We start from the raw sequence: 19,608 nt of genomic DNA on the forward strand, positions 1-19,608 counted from the left end.
TGTGTTGTGTGTGTGCACAGGAGGGTGTGTAGAATGTGACACTCACCGGGGGGTGCTTGCGCTTCCTCCCAGGCCTCCCCACCTTCCGTGCCGTGGTGCTGGGCTCTTGGCGCTCCTCCTTGCCACGCGGCTCCTCTTGCTCCTCTCCGTCCTGCAGGCATAGACACAGCCTGTGAGGCCAGAGGTGGATCCAAGCAGTGTAGCATTCCAGGCCTGTCTGGGGCTGGCCCTGGCCTCCCTTCCAGCCCCAGCCTCCTCCTGTTCCATGAGCCACACTTCCAGGGCTGTATAATATACCTCCACAACCTCCCCTCCTGCCTGGTGAGGCTTGAGTCACCCCTCAGAGCCCCACTTAAAATATATCCTTGGCCAGGCACAGTGGCTCACGCCTGTAATCCCAGCACTTTGAGAAGCCAAGGCAGGAGGATCCCTTGAGGCCAGGAGTTTGAGACCAGCCTGGGCAACATAGTGAGACTCCATCTCTACAAAAAAACCCACACCCATATATAAATATATAAATAATACAGATTTGTGTATATATATATAAAACATACTTGGGGGAACTTCAGGGCAGACCCTGCTGCCCCAACAGAAGGCATCTCTCCCTCTTTATTACCACATTTTCTAAACCCTAAAATTGTAACACAAGCTCTGATAAAGGATTTGAGTGAAAAGTTTATTTATACGAGAAAGTTTTTGTTCACAGGTACACAATTACATTTGTGATCTACTTAATGAATCACCCCTATTGAAAATAAAATTGCCGGGCGCGGTGGCTCACGCCTGTAAGCCCAGCACTTTGGGAGGCTGAGGCGGGCGGATCACGAGGTCAGGAGATTGAGACCATCCTGGCTAACACGATGAAACCCCGTCTCTACTAAAAATACAACAAATTAGCCGGGTATGGTGGCACGCACCTGTAGTCCCAGCTTCTAGGGAGGCTGAGGCAGGAGAATCGCTTGAACCTGGGAGGCGGAGGCTGCAGTGAGCCAAGATCACGCCACCGCACTCTAGCCTGGGAGACAGAGCGAGACTCCGTCTCAAAAAAAAAAAAAAAGAAAAAGTAAAACAGGTGAAAAGAAATATTAAATTTAGTAACATCTACTTGAAGTCCAGGCAATACTCAAAATGAACAACTGTGGAAAGTGGAGGACTTGTACAGCTGCGAACACCCCTGCCATGTGGAACTGGCACCATGCATGCCTGTCAGCCTGCAGAAGGGTCTCAGGTACGACCGAATCTCAGCTCCTCTCCATCTCTTGCATTCACTGGGTTTGGAACAGAAGTTTGTTTTACTCCCTACCCCTCACATAACAGCTGTGCAGGGCTTGGCCCTGACGTGCTTGTCTCCTGGGGCACAGAGACAATAAACCTAGAAAGTCCTGCCTCACTACTCCAGCCTGGCCACAAACCACCCACAAGTCCCTTCTGACTCAGCCGGGCTCTGGCATGACTAATCCCCAGCAGAAATGATGCTGGGGAAGGAGGGAGAAAGACGCCCTGACCCTGCAGCCTGCAGACGGACCACAGGCTCTTCTTCATACCCCGCATGATGTCAGGAGCCAAAGATGGCTTTTGGGCCCTCCCCGAGGAGGGCGCCAACCCAGGGAAGTGCTGGCAGCACAGATAGAGAAGAGGGTCCACAGCTCTCCTGGAGACCTGAGTAAGATGGCCCTCAACATCCTACTCAACTTTCATTTTCTGTGATTGCAAAATACCTTGTGGTTTGCCACATTAATTTTTGGTGATAGTGGGACACACAAATGGAAACCTACTGTGACCGGCTGTAGACATAAGACCAGCAGGAAGAGCATCCCTGGCCCCTCCATCCATCCTCCAGCTGAGGCATGTCTGCAGGGCAGACCATCATGGCTCAAGTTCTGGGAGGCCTCCAAAGACATGCACATGGAGGGTGAACAGAGGTGCCCGGTCTTAGCACAGGTGGTGGCCACAGTCAAGCTAGAGACAGGCAGAGCTCACACAAGAGATAGAGAGAGAATGCTCGGAGGTGCAGAAGAGGACCCTCGCAGGTACAGAAGAGGTGTGTTGTGGGAACAAGGAAGGGGAGAGCTGCCAATGCCAGAGACCAAAGCTGTCTGAGAAAGATACTGAGGATGAGGAGGCTTAGCTAGGGGTCAGAACGGCTGACCTTCAAGAGCACCGTCACTAAGCTGTGCAGAGTGACATGGCAGTGTGGGCTGGAGAAGGGCCAAAGAGGACAATTTAAGGAGCACAGTGGAGGAAGCATCCGGAAAGGATGCCAGGGGACTGGGAAGCCCCGTGCCGTCTACGGAGGGAGAGGCTAGCCCCAAGGCTGGAGATCCTTCAGGGGCTCTTTTCAGGAAAGCACAGCAGAGGGGCGGTGAGGGCAGAAATGCTATGGAAAGAGGAGCCAACTCGTGGGAGCCTTCATGAGGGCTCAGGCTGCCCAAGGGCACACGCCACAGGGGAGGGGAGGCCTGCTGCTTCTGAACCATCTTCTGAAGACCCCAGACCCACCCCCCCAAACGTGTAAGAAGGGATCACACAGAGAGGACGTGTTGCCAGTGCAGCTTAGTATTTGTGAAGGTTCTGATTGGATCTATACAACTGCTAAGAATTTCAGGCTGAGGTGGGGCTTCTGATCCGATTCTACTGGTGCCAAATGGGCACTGTCTTGATCAGCACATGTAAAATCATCAGGGGTCATGTGAGGTCATGGAAAGAGCAAAGTGGGCATGAGCCCAGCTTGTCCATTTCCTAGTTACAGTTACAGGAGCAGCCTCTCGGAGCCTCCGTTTCCTCATCCATAAAATGGGGGTATGAAGGTGTCCATCCCGTCTGCTTCTTGGGTTTTGAGAAGACAGCTTCACAAAAGGTCTGCCTCTTTGTCTGTTTTGTCTACTGCTGAATCCCCAGCGCCTAGGGCAGATTCTGGAAAAACTCCTACTGCCCATAAATTCTGGGCTTTAAACTATTTCTTTAACAAGCTGCATTTGTGACAGAGGGATTCATTTGACTTTCTTTCATTGTGAACTAATCCGAGATGCGAAAGCCAACCAGAGCTTCTGATCAGTGAAAGGGAACCACAGTTACCACACAGCAATGACCTAAAAACAAAGACGCTTGACATTTCATGATGGGCACCAGCTTCCATTGGGCATGTGGAGAAAGCCTTTGGGGGCCCCTACAGGCCACCCCTCTGCCATATGCAGTCCTGCTAGCATCTCTCACCTACACCATGTGTGCGGGGCCTGGAGGTGCTTGGCACATCTTTTTCCCTGTTGGATTCAATTCCATGCAACCCAGCCCAGGGGGGAGGGGTGGACCCCCCGGTGCCAGGCCACCTCTTCAGGTCCTGACAGGTCCAGAGAGGGCGGGGAGTGCCAGGCAGGGGTGCTCTGTGTACCCCACACCTGGTGCAAGGAGCTTCACGGCTGGCCCAGCATTCAGGCCCCGCATGCTTCTGGGCCATGCTTACAGTCTCCACGAGAGCCAGGTCTGAACAACTCCTGGCCCTTCCCCTTGACATTTGGCCGTAATCGCAGTGTTGTGAAAAGCACGTTCTCTTCCACCAGCTCTTCCTCGATGGAGTCTTAGGGCAAAGCAGGAAGTGATGCTTCTGCTCTGGGCCTGCCTGAGGTTCCCTCTGCAGACGGAGGGGGCTGACACGCTGAGAAGGGTAAGCAGATGGCTCTGGCCGTGCCCCTCAATGGCTCCAAGGAAGCGTAGCAAGTGGTTCATTCTCGCATCTGTCACGGGGTCTGTTTTATTCCATATCTTTGCTGATGGGTTCAGCAAAGGAATGTAAAATATGCTTATCAAATCTGCAAGTAGCCCTCAATTAGTAGGCGTTGCTAATACTCTGAAAGAAAAGAATCTGATCTGTGGTGACGTGGAACAGCTGAAAAACATGGTTCGCGGGAAGAGATGTGAGCCCAGGTTGGTCTCCTCATCTGTCAAGCCAGGGTATTGAATTTGTCCACACTTCCAGTGCAGAGGGGAGGGGCGGAAATTCCAGACATGTAGGCTTTGGAGAGGGCAGAGCCGGGCTGGGAGTTTCGCTCTGCTCTTTGCTTAGGAGTAACTTCAAGCTCTTTAACCTCCCTGAGTCTTGCTCTCCTTATCTATAAAATGGGATGATACCTACTTCACAGTGATGTTATAAGAATTAAATGAGGTGATGTAGCAAAAGTTTGACACATGATAGTCACTCAAGAACTGCTACCTTCCCCCGCTCCACACATCCTGATTCGTACTTCACTCCCACTCCATCCTCCCCAACCCCCTCCTTGCCTCGTGCAAATCCCAGCACGCTGCCCACCATATGCAACGATCCCTCACTACCACACAGAGCCCAACATCTGGCGGGCGCTCCTGCCGCAAGATATGTGGCAATACCAGGGCTCTGGGAGCTTTCCAAAATGCAAAGCTGATTATGCCACTCTGCAGAGCTTAAACCCTTGCCATGGGGGTTTCCGGGGGCCAGGAGGATCCAGCCAAGCTCCTCAGCTCATGTGCAGGACAGTCCCCAGGATTTGGCTGGATCACCTTCGTCTCCTCTCCACACTGTGGTCCCAACAGACAGCACCAAGCGCGAAAGCAAACTGCTTCCAGCCTCAGTCCCTGGGCACAGGCTGTTCCTTCTGCCCGCACCACCTTCCCGTCAGGTTTATCAGCAAACTGTTACTTGCTTTTCCAGCCTCATATCCTGGATTCCCCGCCCCTAGACCCCCTGCTCCCATCCCCTGCCTAGACTGAGCTGAAAGACCCTTCCTCTCCTATAGTTTCCCTACCCAGCATGACAGTGGTCAGCTCCTTGAGGGAAGTATGGGTGTCTGATTCATGCTGGCATCCAGAATGCCTAGACCGAGGCACTTAGTCCAAGGCAGGCACTTGATGAATGACTGTCACAGAGTAGGTGCTTGACATGAATCCATAGACGCAAATAGAGGCACACGTACAAATCTACAAACCTGTACAAATACAACTGTATACCAGGTTCCAGTGCCTCTCGGATCTTTACAATTCCAGATTAGGAAGCAAGAGGACTAAAACGTCCCTTCTAGACTTAAACATAATTGTCGCTTTGCATTTATATAATTCTTTGCAGCTTTCAAAGCACCTTCACATTTGGTGGCCTGTGAGATTAGGTGGTTCCTCTCTCTAAACTTCTGAGGCTATGATCTGACCTACATTTCAACACTGCTCACTGGATGGATTATTTTAAGCCATATACAACGTCTCATTCTGATGCGCTGGGTTATGATGGTAATAATCTCTCACATTTGCACTGTACATGGTAATTAACAGAGCATCTTCATATATGTTATTTCATTGTATTCTTACACTTTATGGAAAGCAGAGCTGGTATTATTTTTTTCTATTACACAAGTGAAACACCTGAAGCTCAGAGAGATTATCTGACTTGCAGGGATCAGAGAGCCAGGAAAGGAGGCCTTTCGAACCAAAATTTACATCTTTTACTTACCAGCCCATGGGTCTTTCTACTGCAACATGCCACTATACTCTACCATGTCAACAGACACACAGTGACACCATAAAGATAACAGGCAATCCAAAGTCAAGGCACACTGGCATTCACAGGCACAGACACTCTGGGCTGGCTGTGCCCAGACACAGGACCCCTCCCCATTAGAGATTTATGTCTCTTGAGGCCCTTGCCTAGAGACAGCCAGCCTGACATACGTGTGTTCCCTTCAGTACTTAAACCGGATGCTACTGACCCAGCATCCGTAGAGCAGATGTCTCAAGTTGGTGCTTGAGTCGAGGGGATGAACTTGCCGGATCTAGCCAACTACTTGCCCGGGCCCCCTGGGACAAGAAGCATGCACAGCCTTTGCCAGCTGGCTGGCTGGCCTCCCAGGGACTGTCTGTGATCATGGGATTCAGTGAAACAAACTGGCTTCTGCAAGAGGCAGAGCCCTGTCCCGGGCTGCCTGAGCACCAGGCTCTGAAGTCATAGCCACACGCTCGCATACCCCAACGCCACACACATACGCACATATGCTCACCGCACACCCGTGCCCAGGCCAACCTGCAGAGGCTGATCCCAGCGTGAGGGGTCAGGCAGTGGCCTGGGAATCACTGTAGATGCACATGGGCCCAGAGCCCTCCAAAGCCCCCCTACTTTTTCTGATCTCAGTCACCTCCCACGGCTCATTGGCCCTTTATTTCAATTATTCAACAATATCCAACAAATAATCATTGACTGCTTAAGTGGTGTCATAATTACTGAGGAAAGCCCTCCATCCTCCTGAAAGGCCACTCTCCTGAAGGGGAGGGGCTGTGTTTCATTGGTGCCTCTGAGTCCCCCACATTTCCTGGGTACTTGCACACAGAGATGTTCCAAAAATGCTAAATAGCTGACAATGCTGGTGCCCGTCTGGTTCCCAGGCCCTCCTGCCAGAGCTGCAGCCCCTTGTCCATAGCCTGTCCACCTGGCTGGGGCTTCATTGTCTTCTGGAGGTTCAGGGTGGGCCAGACCTCACACCCACAGAGCAGCATACCTCAGCCCTGTCCACCTCTGAGGTGTCGGTGCCATCACAAGGCCAGACATAAGGGGGCACTCAAAAAATCTATTGAGCACCTACTGTGTACTGGATACAAAGATAAACAAATAGGAAACTCAGTTCAGAGGGAGACGACGACATGTAAACAAGTACCTGATGCCATGCTGAGCCCAGAGTGGAGTGTGCCACTGCTTTGCCTGTGGCCACTTCCATGGCACCAAGCCCACTCATGTCTGCTCCTTCAGCAGCACACCCAGCTCTGCCAGCCCTTGCTTAATAAAGGGGAAGATCCAGATAAAACTATTTTGTAGCCATATAGCCTCTCGAAGCCCCAGTTGAGGAACCTCTGATCATTATCCTGCTCTGAGTGCCTCCTAACTAATCGTGATGACGGAGTGAGTCAATCACTATGCAGAGAACACTCTTTTGCATGTCCTTCCATGCAGCAAAAACATTATGTGGGATGATTACAAGGAATATCCCTAATGCCCCGTGGCTCTCTGCAGAGGCAGCTGCAGGGCATAACCAGGCCTCCTGTGCCAAGCCCAGGTGCCAGAGAGGAAAGGCTCATGTCCCAATTATCCTGGGACGCTGCTCTACCGCTCAGCTCCACTCCTTTTTTTTTTTTTTTTTTTTCCAGGGTTTCACCACGTGGGCCAGGTTGGTCTTGAACTCCTAACATCAGGTGATCCGCCCACCTCAGCCTCCCAAAGGGCTAGGATTACAGGCATGAGCCACCGCACCTGGCCAGCTTTTTTTTTTTTTTTTTTTTTTTAGAGATGGAGTTTTGCTCTTGTCACCCAGGCTGGAGTGCAATGCCGAGATGTTGGCTCACTGCAACCTCCACCTCCCAGGTTCAAGTAATTCTCCTGCCTCAGTCTCCCAAGTAGCTGGGTTACAGGCGTATGCCACCATACCAGGCTAATTTTTGTATTTTTAGTAGTGACAGGGTTTTGCCATGTTGGCCAGGCTGGTCTCGAACTCCTGACCTCAAGTGATCCACCTGCCTCGGCCACCCACAGTGCTGGGATTACAGGCGTGAGCCACTGTGCCCAGCCCATTCTTTTCTGCACAGCTGAGCCTGGCCTTTCCTGCCCTGACCCTGGGCAGTTCACCTTCTCGGCAGGGCTGGGCTCCATCCCTAACCTGGCCATTAAGAGCAAGAGGGACCCAAGTGACTATGGCCCCTCACCTAGGCCCCTGAAGGGATCTACAGCCCCTGCATCAGGAGTTAGGTCTCATCATCACTTGCCTTGTTTTACTTTTGTTCAAGGGATAAAGGGACCTCAGGCCTTTTGTGACTGATGACCCAAAGAGAGACAACATTCCCTCTACGTGCTAGGCTCTCAGTGGACTCTAAGCCCACACTATGTCCCCACCCATGGTTTCCTACTGTTCTCCTGCGCCCCTGCAATTCATAGGGCGGCAGTGGGTCTAAACCACAAGGTGTGGGTAGGCAGGTAGGTAGGTGGGTAGGCAGGTAGGTAGGCAGGTAGGCAGGTAGGTAGGTGGGTAGGCAGGTAGGTAGGTAGGTAGGCAGGTAGGCAGGTAGGTAGGCAGGTAGGTGGGTGGGTGGATGGGTAGGTAGATATCCAAAATAAATTATAAAGCTAACTTAACATATGCCATGTCCCAGTGTTAACCACTCGCACACACCATCTCGTCTGAACCTCTCAAGCCAACTAGGAGCCGTTTTCCTGCTCACAGCCATGTTGCCAAGTCACGTGAGAGTCCAGCTTCAACACAAGCCTGTCTCCAGGGGCCAAACAACCCCCACCCAAGACTGTACTGACTGCAAGGTTAACTAAATTTGACATGTAATAATGTCCAATTTAAGAGAATTTTAGAGAAACTGAAGCCCAAAATGTAGCTCCTGCTCAGCTCAGGGATGGGCACTGTTTGTATCACAAACCTGCTGAGCGTGCCCAGGCCTCTCCTAACTCCCCCGAAATCAGCGTGTGCGCCATTATCGCTGGTGGGTTTCTGAAGAGGTGAGGGTGCAGCGGCTTTTTCTGTAGCTATTTAAATGTACTAAGAAGGATGCTCTTTGAAATGACCTTACAGCAATCATTGTCAAGCAAAGAGCCAGCCCTAAGTGACCATGTGGGGGCATCTGAGTGCAAGAAAGGCAGAATGTGCCCAGGAGCAGGTGACAGACTGAGGCCAGCAAGAATGACTGCCACTGGAACTGGCAGGGACCCCACCCAAGGATGGAGGCCCTTGCACTTGGAGACCAGAGTGGAGAGAGCCCACGAGAAATCAGTGGCTGCCAGGCCTCTGGGCTGGACTTTGATGGGGAAGGGAAAGGAGGAACCGCAGCCCCAATGCTGCCCACAGACACATACACACACACGTGCAAACACATACTTACTGTTTCCCTAGCACAAATATGCACCCCAGCTGCAACTTCCACTATGGGCAGGAGAAGGCTTGATCAGAGGAGCTGCCCAGCACCCACCCACCCCTGGAGGGTAGGCATGGCTTACCCACCTTGATGTCTTCCTACCCCTCTACTAGGCCCTCCAAGTACGGTCACTCAGTTCATCCAGCAGCCTTGCGGAGCCCTGCTATGTGCTAACTACCTGGAAAGGTACCTATGTCTGAAGAAAGGGAGGGAGGAAGAGAAGAAAAGAGGAGCGGTATGTCCAGAGAGGGAGAGGCAGGGAAGAAGGAGGGCAGGAGGCAGGAAGAAACGGTAAGAAGCTGCGTGTCTGCAGCAGTACCTCCATCTGGTGTGTGTGCCTGTACACACAGGTGGTGTGTGCAATTCCTGCTGGAGATGAAGTGCCCCCAGCTTCTGCCCAAGGGCAAGAGCGCTATTATGCGGTGAAAGGCTTTCTCCTGCAGCAGAAGTCCAGGGGAGGACTACGAATTCTCATTGCATCACCACCAGGAGGCACTGTTCATCCCGTCCCCCTTCACGCAGGAGACAGCCTAAGGAGTACAGAAGCCAGCCTCATTCCAGCCTCAGCACTACCACTTACAAGCTGTGTGACTCTGGGCAAGTGACTTAACCTCTCTGAACTTCAGTTTAGCCCTTAATAAGACAGAATGATGAAAATAATAGTGTCTACCTTATAGGGCAATTATAAGAATTAAATAAGATAGGCCTGGCACAGTGGCTTACACCTGTAATCCCAGCTCTTTGGGAGGCCGAGGTGGGCAGATCATGAGGTCAGGAGATCTAGACCATCCTGGCTAACATGGTGAAACCCCGTCTCTACTAAAAAAAAGACAAAAAATTAGCTGGGCGTGGCGGGTGCCTGTAGTCCCAGTTACTCAGGAGGCTGAGGCAGGATAATGGTGTGAAATCGGGAGGCGGAGCTTGCAGTGAGCTGAGATTGCGCCACTGCACTCCAGGCTGGGTGACAGAGCAAGACTCCATCTCGGAAAAAAAAAAAAGAATGGAGTAAGATAATGTATGCACATGGCGCCCGACAGAGTCAGTATTCAATGCATCTTAGCCATTGTGTTTCTGAGGCCAGAGGAAAGGGGGTGACACTGAGACCAGGAGCCTGGCCTGGGGCTCTGGACTCCCCTCTGATTCATATTTGGGGATCTGAGGTGGCCCTTGGACTGCTCTTCGTCCCCTGTCCTGCTCCCTCTACCCCCCATCCTCTGCTCCATACTCCCCTCTAAGCTCTCAGCCTCCCCACTGCTTGCCTCCCCACCCACCCTCCACGAGGCCAGCCCCCTCCCTCTGCTGCGGCAACATTTACCAGCTGACTCGCCCTGACCACAGCCCCAGAGCTCGGCCTGCCCCCTCCCCATCTCCCCAAGCAGCCCTGCTCTGCCCACCATATGGATGGCGGGTAGGGTAGGCGGCAGGTGCCAGGGGGACACACACAGGCCACTCTGTACACTCCCAGCCACAGCATGGCTGCCTCAGCCCAGCACCCACAGCTCTGCACTCTGCCTCCCTGATCCTGGGCTCCAGGATTATTCTCCTCTGGGAGGGTCTTGGCCACTCTCATTTTCCTTTTCGTCCTATCCGTAAAATATTTCCCGAGCAATGGCCGGGCGCGGTGGCTCACGCCTGTAATCTCAGCACTTTGGGAGGCTGAGGTGGGCGGATCACGAGGTCAGGAGATCGAGACCATCCTGGCTAACATGGTGAAACCCCGTCTCTACTAAAAATACAAAAAAATTAGCCGGGCATGGTGGCAGGCGCCTGTAGTCCCAGCTACTCAGGAGGTTGAGGCAGGAGAATGGCATGAACCCGGGAGGCGGAGCTTGCAGTGAGCTGAGATCGTGCCACAGCACTGCAGCCTGGGCAACAGAGCGAGACTCCATCTCAAAAAACAAAAAATAATAATAATTTCCCGAGCACTTACTCTGTGCTATTCCAGGTCCTGGGGATTCACATGGAAGAAAATCCTCCAGGCTAGCAGTGAGCAGAAGTTATCTACACCAATAGTTCTCAACAGCTATGCGCAACAGTATCCCTTGGAGGGATGGTTAAACAGTGCCCAGCTGGGTCCCATCCCCCGAGTTCTGGCTCAGCAGGTCTGGAGAGGGGCCTGAGCTTCGCCTTCCCAGGTGATGCTGAAGTTGCTGGTTTGGGGATCCCACTTTGAGAACCACTGGTCCCCTGCAAACTGTAATACAAGGCCGACTACAGCCTGGGCTTTGAGGTTTTGACCAGGGAGGAGAAGAGATTAGGGAAAGAGCCCCCGCGGCAGAGGGAGCAACATAAACAAAGACCTGGAGACTCCAGGAAGCATGGGAGTGGGGCTGGAGTGAAAGGTGCATGGAGGCGTGGCTGGGGGCGGTGGGGAGAGGGGGGGCAGAGGCTAGAAGGCCACATGGGGCCAGGTGGTGGAAGGGCCAGTGGTCGGCCACACCCCTTCCATCTGGCTTGCCAAACAGTTCCTTCGTGCATAGTGCCCCTGGCACCTGTGCCAGGCTCCCTGGGCTGCAGACCAAGACTGTGTCTTCCCCTCAGCAGCTACCAGCACCCCTGCCGCAGGCCTGGCTTTCATGGGCTGCTGTGGTGGCTGTCAGTGGCTCTCCCCACCCTCCCTAGGCGGCTCCCTGGAGGTGCTGGAGCCAGCCCAGAGGTGCCAGGGAAGTGTGCCAGGTGAGCCAGCATGCGTAGTGTAGGCGTGGGCGGCTGGGGAGGAGGCCTGGCTATGGCCCGGCCCTTGTCTATCCAGATTGCTGCCATCTTTTGGCATGACCCCCTGCCTGCCAGTGTGTGAGTGTGCACACTCTATCAGCACCGGGATCTAGGGCTGGGTGTGTGTTTGTTGCCGCTTGAGCCAGAGCAGTTACTATGGGTAGATAATAATAGCAATCGTAATCCCTCATAATTGGACCAGACTTTGCTGTCTGCAGGTCACTTCCATGCCCATGACCTCATCTGACTTCCACAACCACCCTGTAAAACAGCAAGGCTGGAGTCACTGTCCCCATTTTCCAGCTGAGCAAACACAAGCCCAGATGCCCTGAAGTCACATCTCCAGTAAGTGGCATGCTCAGGACTAGGACCTGGGATTTCTGACTCCTGGTTCAGCGCTGCTTCTCAATCCTGAACTATTATAATGCAGATCCTCACCTGCTGCGGTCCATCGGCGGGGGCCTGGGACTCCGCAGCCCAGAGCAGCAGCAGCGGCGTGGGAGTACAGTCCAGTAACAGGAGTTTGTCCCAGCTGTCCCCACCTCCCCACCTGTGGGGAGCAGCTGACCAGTGACTGCCAGTGCATCGATGGGGAGCTGCGTCAGCAACTGTCAGGACATCGGACCCGGAGTGGGGCGAGGCTCAGGGTCACCTTATCCGACAGAGAAAGCAAGCCAGGCCCAAAAAGGGGAGGGAGTCAGCCATGGCCACAGCTGCCGCTCCAGAGCACAGGCGGCTGCAGGTGTCTACAGCTGAAGGGCCTGGGTCTTCATGCTGCTTGAGTCCTGAAGGGGAGCAGCCTAGGGGTCTGCAGGTATCCAGGACTATTAGTTCTTTTCCCGTGGGTTCAGAGGGGAGGAGACTGATCAGTCGCCCGGGCGCCCTGCCCAGTGGGCCGCAGTGTGTGCTGGCTTTCTGGCCCACTCTGCCTGACTGGGTGCACACACCCCCGTGGCGCTCTACAGGGTGTTGGGCTGGGAAGGCAGGTCCCTGAGCATCATGTGCACTCCTGGGATGTATACGTGTGTCCCTAGCGGGACCTATGCAGGTAGGGCTGTAGGAAGGGCTAGGGCCTGGGAGGCAGGAGAATAGGCCCTCATCTGGACCTGCCACTGCCCAGCGGAGCTCAGCTTCCTCATCTGCAAACTGGGGGCATCTGTCCCTGCCCCATTTGTCTCAAGAGTTGTCCCCAAGGACCAAACAGAACCACTGATGGAAAACTAGGAAACAGAAACACACTCTGAAGAATGAGTAAACCCGGGAAGGAGCTGAGCATGCGAGAGGGAGGTCTCAGAGCTGATGCCCTTCAGGTAGGGTGCCCGGCTGCCTCTAGCCCCAGAGTGCCCAGGGCCCCCACAGCTGGTGCCAGCTGTCCACCTTTGTTGCAAAAGAACCAACTGCTGCCCCCATGAGCATGCCCGGCTACTCCCAGACACCACCAAGCATCACAATGTCCAGCGCTACTCGGGAAGGGGAGCAGGCAGGGGGACTGTGGACAGAGGCACAGCAGACAGACATGCCAGGAAGGCCTATGGCCATCATAAGATCCCTGGAGGGTGGCAGTGAGCTCACCATTCCATTGACAGAGGGCAACACAGTCCAGTGCTGGGGATTAAGGGGTAGCTTTTCTTATCATGGGGACACAGCTTGGTAAGGTCCCAAGGCAGCCTGTAGGGACCCAGTAGGGACTCCCGTCAGTCTGATGTAATCTCCTCTGACTGATTCAGGCACAACCTGGAGTTCAGCAGAAGGGTGGAGAGGCCACCCCCAACTAGATTCTGAAAACATGGAGGTCACCAGCTCCGTGGCCAAAAGCCATACCAAAGATCACCCAGCTACATTCACTTGGAGCCTAGGGTGGGGGGCAGGGACAGGAAATCACCATCTCCAAAGTGCACTGGCGCCACAATGAGCCCAGCCTGTGCCTCCGTCCGTGCGGGAGGGTGGGCCCCCACGGAGTCGTGTTTACTGTGCCCCACCCCAGAACTTGTCTTTGGCCCCCTAGAAGCTACTGAACAGCTTAAGGAAACAGAGGCAGCTAAGAGAGAAAGTGATTCACCTGAGGGCTCACGGCTAGTAAGAGGCGGGTCTGAGAAGGAATCCAGGTTCTGGGACTCTCTGTGAGGCCGAACCTTCACAGTGGCACAAACCTGGGCTTTGAGCCACTGTGCGAATGCCATGGTGGTTAAAAGCCTGGGTCCTGGAGCCAAATGGCTGCTCCACCACCAGAATCGAATCTCTGCAAGCCTCCGTTTCCTCATCACCCAAACAGGGATGTGATGGTCCCACACCCTGTCGTGAGCACTGTGTGATGTGGTCACGCGCTCAGTATGAGGAGCTGGCTGTCATCACGTAGGGACAGGGCTCTCCCTCTCCCAGGCCAGAGGGTCCCCAGCAGAGCCCACTGCTCACCTTTCGGTCCTCCTCCCGCTCTGCAGCAGAGCTGCTGGTGTCCCCGGGGCCGCTGGAGGGCATGGCGGGCGGCTGGGCGCCGGGAGGCAGGCTGGGGCTGCGTGGGGCTGGGGGACTGCTGGGCTTTGGGGAAGGAATTATCGTGGTCTTTGGAGGCGAGAGTTAAAACTTAAACATAGATCCTGGTGTTGAGCCCTCTGGTGAACGGTGCCTCTGTCAGCCTGTGGGTGAGGGCTTCGATGGTTCCACCTGTGGAGGAGAGAAGAGGATCAGTGAGGCGGAGCACCCCACCCTCCCTGGGTCAGGCCCTCAGCCCAGGGCCACACCTGACCTAGGAGACCTGGGGTCTTGCTCCTCCTCCTGGCCTCCCCAGCACCCCAGAGAGCAGAGAAACCAAGGCAGGCTCCCCTCAGGGCCACCTCCTACCCCAGCAGCCTCTGAGAGCCTTGGACGTGGCAGCAGTCTCCCCTCCGTGTCGCTGCGGCCAATGGGTGCCACTTCTGGGACCTCCAGCTGCCTCCGCCTCCTCCCTTCTCTTCATTCACAGCCGTTCTCTCCTTTGAAAGCTTCCCGCATCCTCCCTCCCACCCCAACCAGCCCCTGGGAAATCCCAGCCTCCCCCAGAGGCCCCCAGCCCGGCTACATTTTCCTTCTAATCTGTCCTCACCCCCACCCCCACACCTCCCGCCACGTGGAGGAAGTGAGTGCAGTCACAGGATGTAGTGAAATGAATGTCACCTCACTTCAGGACCGGCGCCTGGGCCCAGAGAAAGCTGAGGTCTGAGCTCAGGCTGCAGGCCTGATTGGCTCTGGCCTAGGAGGGAGAGGCCGAGGCCACCGTCACGGCCACAGCCACGGCCAAGGCCACAGGTCACGGCCACACTGAGGCAGGAGTGAGGCTGCTCTCTCCCCCATCCCATGAACCAGCCCCATTTGCCTGCAGAGCTGGTGGGCTTGAGGGGTCCTCTGAACCCACATGGCTGAGTTTTAGGGGCTTGTCTTCCCTCTGCTCCAGGTGTAGGCCTCAAGCCAGTGAAGTAACAAAGCCTGCAGCTCAGGCCACAGCTGGGGTGGGGGTGTTGCTGCCTCAGCCCCTCACTCAGAGACACACAAGAGCTCCCCTGCTCCCCACCCCCGGAGGAGGCGGCCGCCAAGCCCCTGCCTCGAGTATGCCAGGGCCCAGGAGGGGATTGGCAGGCGAGGGAGAGAGGGAGGCAGGCTGGATCTGGGCCCACCCACACCCTTCCCCTTCCAGTTCCTGGTTCTGCTTCCCCAGCTCCCCCTCCCTCCTGGCCTTCTCCTCCCATCCCCCTCCAGCCAGGGCTCCCTGGAAAACCAGGACCGGGAGACAGCACGGGCTTGGCTCTCCCACAGGCCCAGCCCCTTTCTCCAGGGGAGCACTGTTGCCTGGTAGTGGGTGCCCCAGCCCTGGCTCTGCCCCAGGGGGGAGTGGGAGGAAGGAGCTGGCGGGAGGAGCTTCTTAGGGCCAGGACAGGAAGGGTTCCATCAGATTAACCCAGAAAGGCTGGAAGTGGGCTTGCCCCACAGCTAAGCCCTGAGGCAGCCCAGGTGCACTGGGTCCATTCCCCATACCCCCAGGCTCAGCGTCTATTCCCCATACCCCCAGGCGCAGCGCAGCGCTGGGCTCAACGAAGGTTTGGTGCCCGAAGGTTTGGTGCCCGGGGTCCCTGAGAAGGTGAACGGCAGCGGAGAGCAGCTCCATGGGCCACATGCCACTCAGGGCCTGGCTCGTGCTCTGCATCCAGGCAGCCGCTGTGCTGTGCCCAGTTTACAGGTGACGCTAAGATCGACAAGACCAGGACCCATCAGAGGCATGAACCCAGATCTCTCTGACACTAAAGCTGTGAGGGGTTGGGTTCACGTCCCCCAACACACACCACAGAAGCAACTCTGAAGATCCCAGCAGAGAACTGGTCCAACTCAGAAGCGCACGGCTCCCAGCCCTTAGCAGCCAATGATTCCCTGTCAAGCCCCACTCCCATTTGTTACCACAGACATCTCCAGCCACCCCAAAACCAAAACCTTCAAAAGGGTCAGAAGCTAAGAGGGGCAGAGTATGGTTGGAAAGAACGTTGAGCCCGAAGTCTGTAGGGGTGGGATCTACTCCTGATGGAGGCTTCCCCAGCCCTCAGTTTCCCCACCAATGAAACGGGAAAGCAAGACCCCTTCTATTAATAGCTCTGACTGGCCAATCTACCCTTAGAGGCTTCATTCTTCCTTCAGGCAGCCCAGCCATGGGGAGTGGGCTCTCCTGGGCCCACAGTCCCAACACAGCAGCAGGCGTCCACCACTCCGGTCCTTCACCGCACAGCCCTGGCTGCTTCCAATACCAAAGTGTTCTCCCCACCTGGGCCAAGGGCTGCACTGCAACCACCACCGCCACCAAAAAACCCTTGCTGAGAACGCTACCACCATGAAAAGCAGCTTTTATTTCCTCCTTTTAGAATCCACAGTGATCATGAATAATGTTTGTAACAGCCACTTAAAAAATTTCAAGGAATCCCACCATGAAGACATCTTCGTATCACAGCTGATAGGATCACCATCTCCACTGCTTCAACTATAAAACTGTTGCGGAAAAAGAACTGAAAGCTTTGAATATGCATACCAAGGCTCACTACCTTCTAAATTCAGTGCAGTAGAAACATCTTTTGTTTGTTTGTTTAGAGCAGGTTCTTGCTCTGTCACCCAGGCTGAATGCAGTGGCAGTATCACAGCTCACTGCAGCCTCAAGCTCCCAGGCTCAAGTGCAAGTGACCCTCCCGCCTCAGCCTCCCGAGTAGGTGGGACTACAGACATGTACCACCACACCTCCTGGATTTTTTTTTTTTTTTTTTTTTGTAGAAACAGGGTCTCCCTATGTTGCCCAGGCTGGTCTTGAACACATGGCTTCAAAGGATCCTCCCACCTCAGCCTCCCAAAGTGTTGGGATTCCAAGCATGAGCCACCACACCTGGCCAAAAGATTTTTTAAGAAGACATAAAATTACAAGATTAGGCTGAACAAGAGAAGGAATACCACCAACAAAATTGTGGAATCTGGAAAGCAGACTTGTGACAGCCAAATTTCAGACAGGCGTGTGAATACTGATATATAACACAGTCTTCAACAGATGCTTATATGATAGCATCAGGTACTCTGGGACTAGGGCTGAAGAGGATGCGTGTGTGAGAAACGAGAGGCTGAGTGAGATAAATGAATTCCTAGACCCTCCTCTACAAGTCTGAAGGTTTATCTGTAGTCACTGGAGGGCATAAAATAGGGGGTCTTTGCACAGAGTCACTTGGCACAGCTGAAAACAAAGATGATATATCAAAACCAAGGAGAGGAAGGTTATTTATTTATTGAGACAGAGTTTTGGGTCTTGTTGCCCAGGCTGGAGTGTAATGCCGCAATCTCGGCTCACCTCCGCCTCCCAGGTTCAAGCGATTCTCCTGCCTCAGCCTCCCAAGTAGCTGGGATTATAGGCATGCACCACCACTCCCGGCTAATTTTCGTATTTAGTAGAGATGGGGTTTCGCCACGTTGGCCAGGCTAGTCTTGAACTCCTGACCTCAAGTGATCCACCCGCCTTGGCCTCCCAAAGTGCTGGAATTACAGGTGTGAGCCACTGTGCCCAGCCAAAATTATTAAAGAATAAACCAAATCTCCAAATCTTAAAACAATCTTCCAATTAGAATTATTTTCAGCCAAATTATCATTTAAGTGTGAGAATAAAATAAAGACATTTTCTTTTTTTTCCTTTGAGATGGAGCCTCGCTCTGTCGCCCGGGCTGGAGTGCAGTGGTGCAATCTCCGCTCACTGCAAGCTCCACTTCAGGGGTTCATGCCATTTTCCTGCCTCAGCCTCCCAAGTAGCTGGGACTACAGGCGCCTGCCACCACGCCCGGCTAATTTTTTTCTATTTTTAGTAGAGACAGGATTTCACTGTGTTAGCCAGGATGGTCTCAATCTCCTGACCTCGTAATCCGCCTGCCTCAGACTCCCAAAGTGCTGGGATTACAGGCGTGAGCCACCACGCTTGGCCCTTTTTTCAAATTTTCTCTTTTTTTTTTTTTTTTGAGATGGAGTCTTGCTCTGTCACCCAGGCTGGAGTGCAGTGGCGTGATCTTGGCTCACTGAAACCTCCGCCTCCCGGGAGGTTCTTTTTCTCCTCCGGAGGAGGTTCACTCCTCCCGGGAGGAGTGTAGTGGTACAATCTCCGCTCACTGCAAGCTCCACTTCAGGGGTTCATCCCATTCTCCTGCCTCAGCCTCCCAAGTAGCTGGGACTACAGGCAGCCACCACCACGCCTGGCTAATTTTTTGTATTTTCAGTAGAGATGGGGTTTCACCATGTTAGCCAGGATGGTCTTGATCTCCTGACCTGATGATCCACCGGCCTCAGCCTCCCAAAGTGCTGGGATTACAGGCATGAGCCACCACGCAAGGCGCCTTTTCTTTTCTTAAATAGACATGGGGTCTCACTATGTTGCCCAGGCTGGTCTTGAACTCCCGGGCTCAAGTGATCCTCCCACCTCAGCATCCCAAATTGCTGGGATTACAGCCCTGAGTCACTGTGCTGGGCCCCAGTAAAGACATCTTCAGACATATCAGGCCCCACGCTCCTTTCCCAGGAAGGACAGGACGATGTCCTCTAATACGCAGAAGATCCAGCACAGGAGACATGGGAAGGGAGGCTCCAGGATGAAGGGGAAAAGAGGCCACACGCCAGTCACCCGGCATGAGCCAGAGAGGGTCAGCCTTCCCACTGAGACTAGGGCACTAGTGCCGTCATCACCATGCCCTCTGCTGTCCAACTGTCTTTTTACCTGACAAAACTACAGGTATCGCTCGTGGCCATACTCTGCTATCTAAACCCAGGAACTGAAAAGATTCCTTCTTTCTTTCTTTCCTTCCTTCCTTCCCTCCTTCCTTCCTTCCTTCCTTCCTTCCTTCCTTCCTTCCTTCCTTCCTTCCTTCCTTCCTTCCTTCCTTCCCTCCCTCCCTCCCTCCCTCCTTCCTTCCTTTCTTCCTCCCTTTCTCCCTCCCTCCCTCTCTCCCTTCCCCCCTCTCTCTCTCTCTCTCTCTCTTTCTTGGACCCTTGCTTTCTAGCCCAGGCTGGAGTGCAGTGGCACAATCTCGGCTCACCACAACCTCTGCCTCCTGGGTTCAAGCAATTATCTTGCCTCAGCCTCACAAGTAGCTGGGATTATAGGTGTCCACCGCCATGTCCGGCTAAGTTTTGCATTTTTAGGAGAGACGGGGTTTTGCCATGTTGGCCAGGCTGGTCTCAAACTCCTAACCTCAGATGATCCACCCGCCTTGGCCTCCCAAAGTCCTGGGATTAAAGGCGTGAGCCACCGTGCCCAGCCATGAATGGATTTTGATATGGACAGATGTGTGTCCTGGAAGATGTACTCTAATGAGGGGAGTGAGCCAAGCAAGAAGAGGACACGAAAGCCAGAAAACAGAGATTCCAACTGGAAAGTAATGGGAATTCCAAAGATGACCACAAAAGGAAGTCACAGAACATCAGCTACAATGTGCCTAGAAAGCAACCAGC

General features: G+C 54.0%; 1 protein-coding gene across 5 annotated transcripts in view; it reads right to left on the bottom strand.

Moving 5' to 3' along the window:
- Window positions 1-19,608, bottom strand: part of DNMT3A (DNA methyltransferase 3 alpha) — a 110,260-nt gene that overhangs the window by 68,287 nt on the left and 22,365 nt on the right. For 4 of the 5 annotated variants that reach the window (XM_010383013.2, XM_030920872.1, XM_030920873.1 and 1 more), the window contains exons 2-3: window positions 14,044-14,292; window positions 47-151 (exon numbers count right to left, since the gene is read on the bottom strand). In XM_010383013.2, the coding sequence (XP_010381315.1) occupies window positions 47-151; window positions 14,044-14,106 (168 nt within the window). In that variant the 5' untranslated portion in view covers window positions 14,107-14,292. Of the gene's footprint in view, window positions 1-46; window positions 152-14,043; window positions 14,293-14,469; window positions 14,609-19,608 lie in introns of those variants that run through there. The other variant, XM_030920871.1, reaches the window with a different exon arrangement.

This window comes from Rhinopithecus roxellana, chromosome 17 (assembly GCF_007565055.1).
Source record: "Rhinopithecus roxellana isolate Shanxi Qingling chromosome 17, ASM756505v1, whole genome shotgun sequence".
Lineage (NCBI taxonomy): Eukaryota > Metazoa > Chordata > Mammalia > Primates > Cercopithecidae > Rhinopithecus > Rhinopithecus roxellana.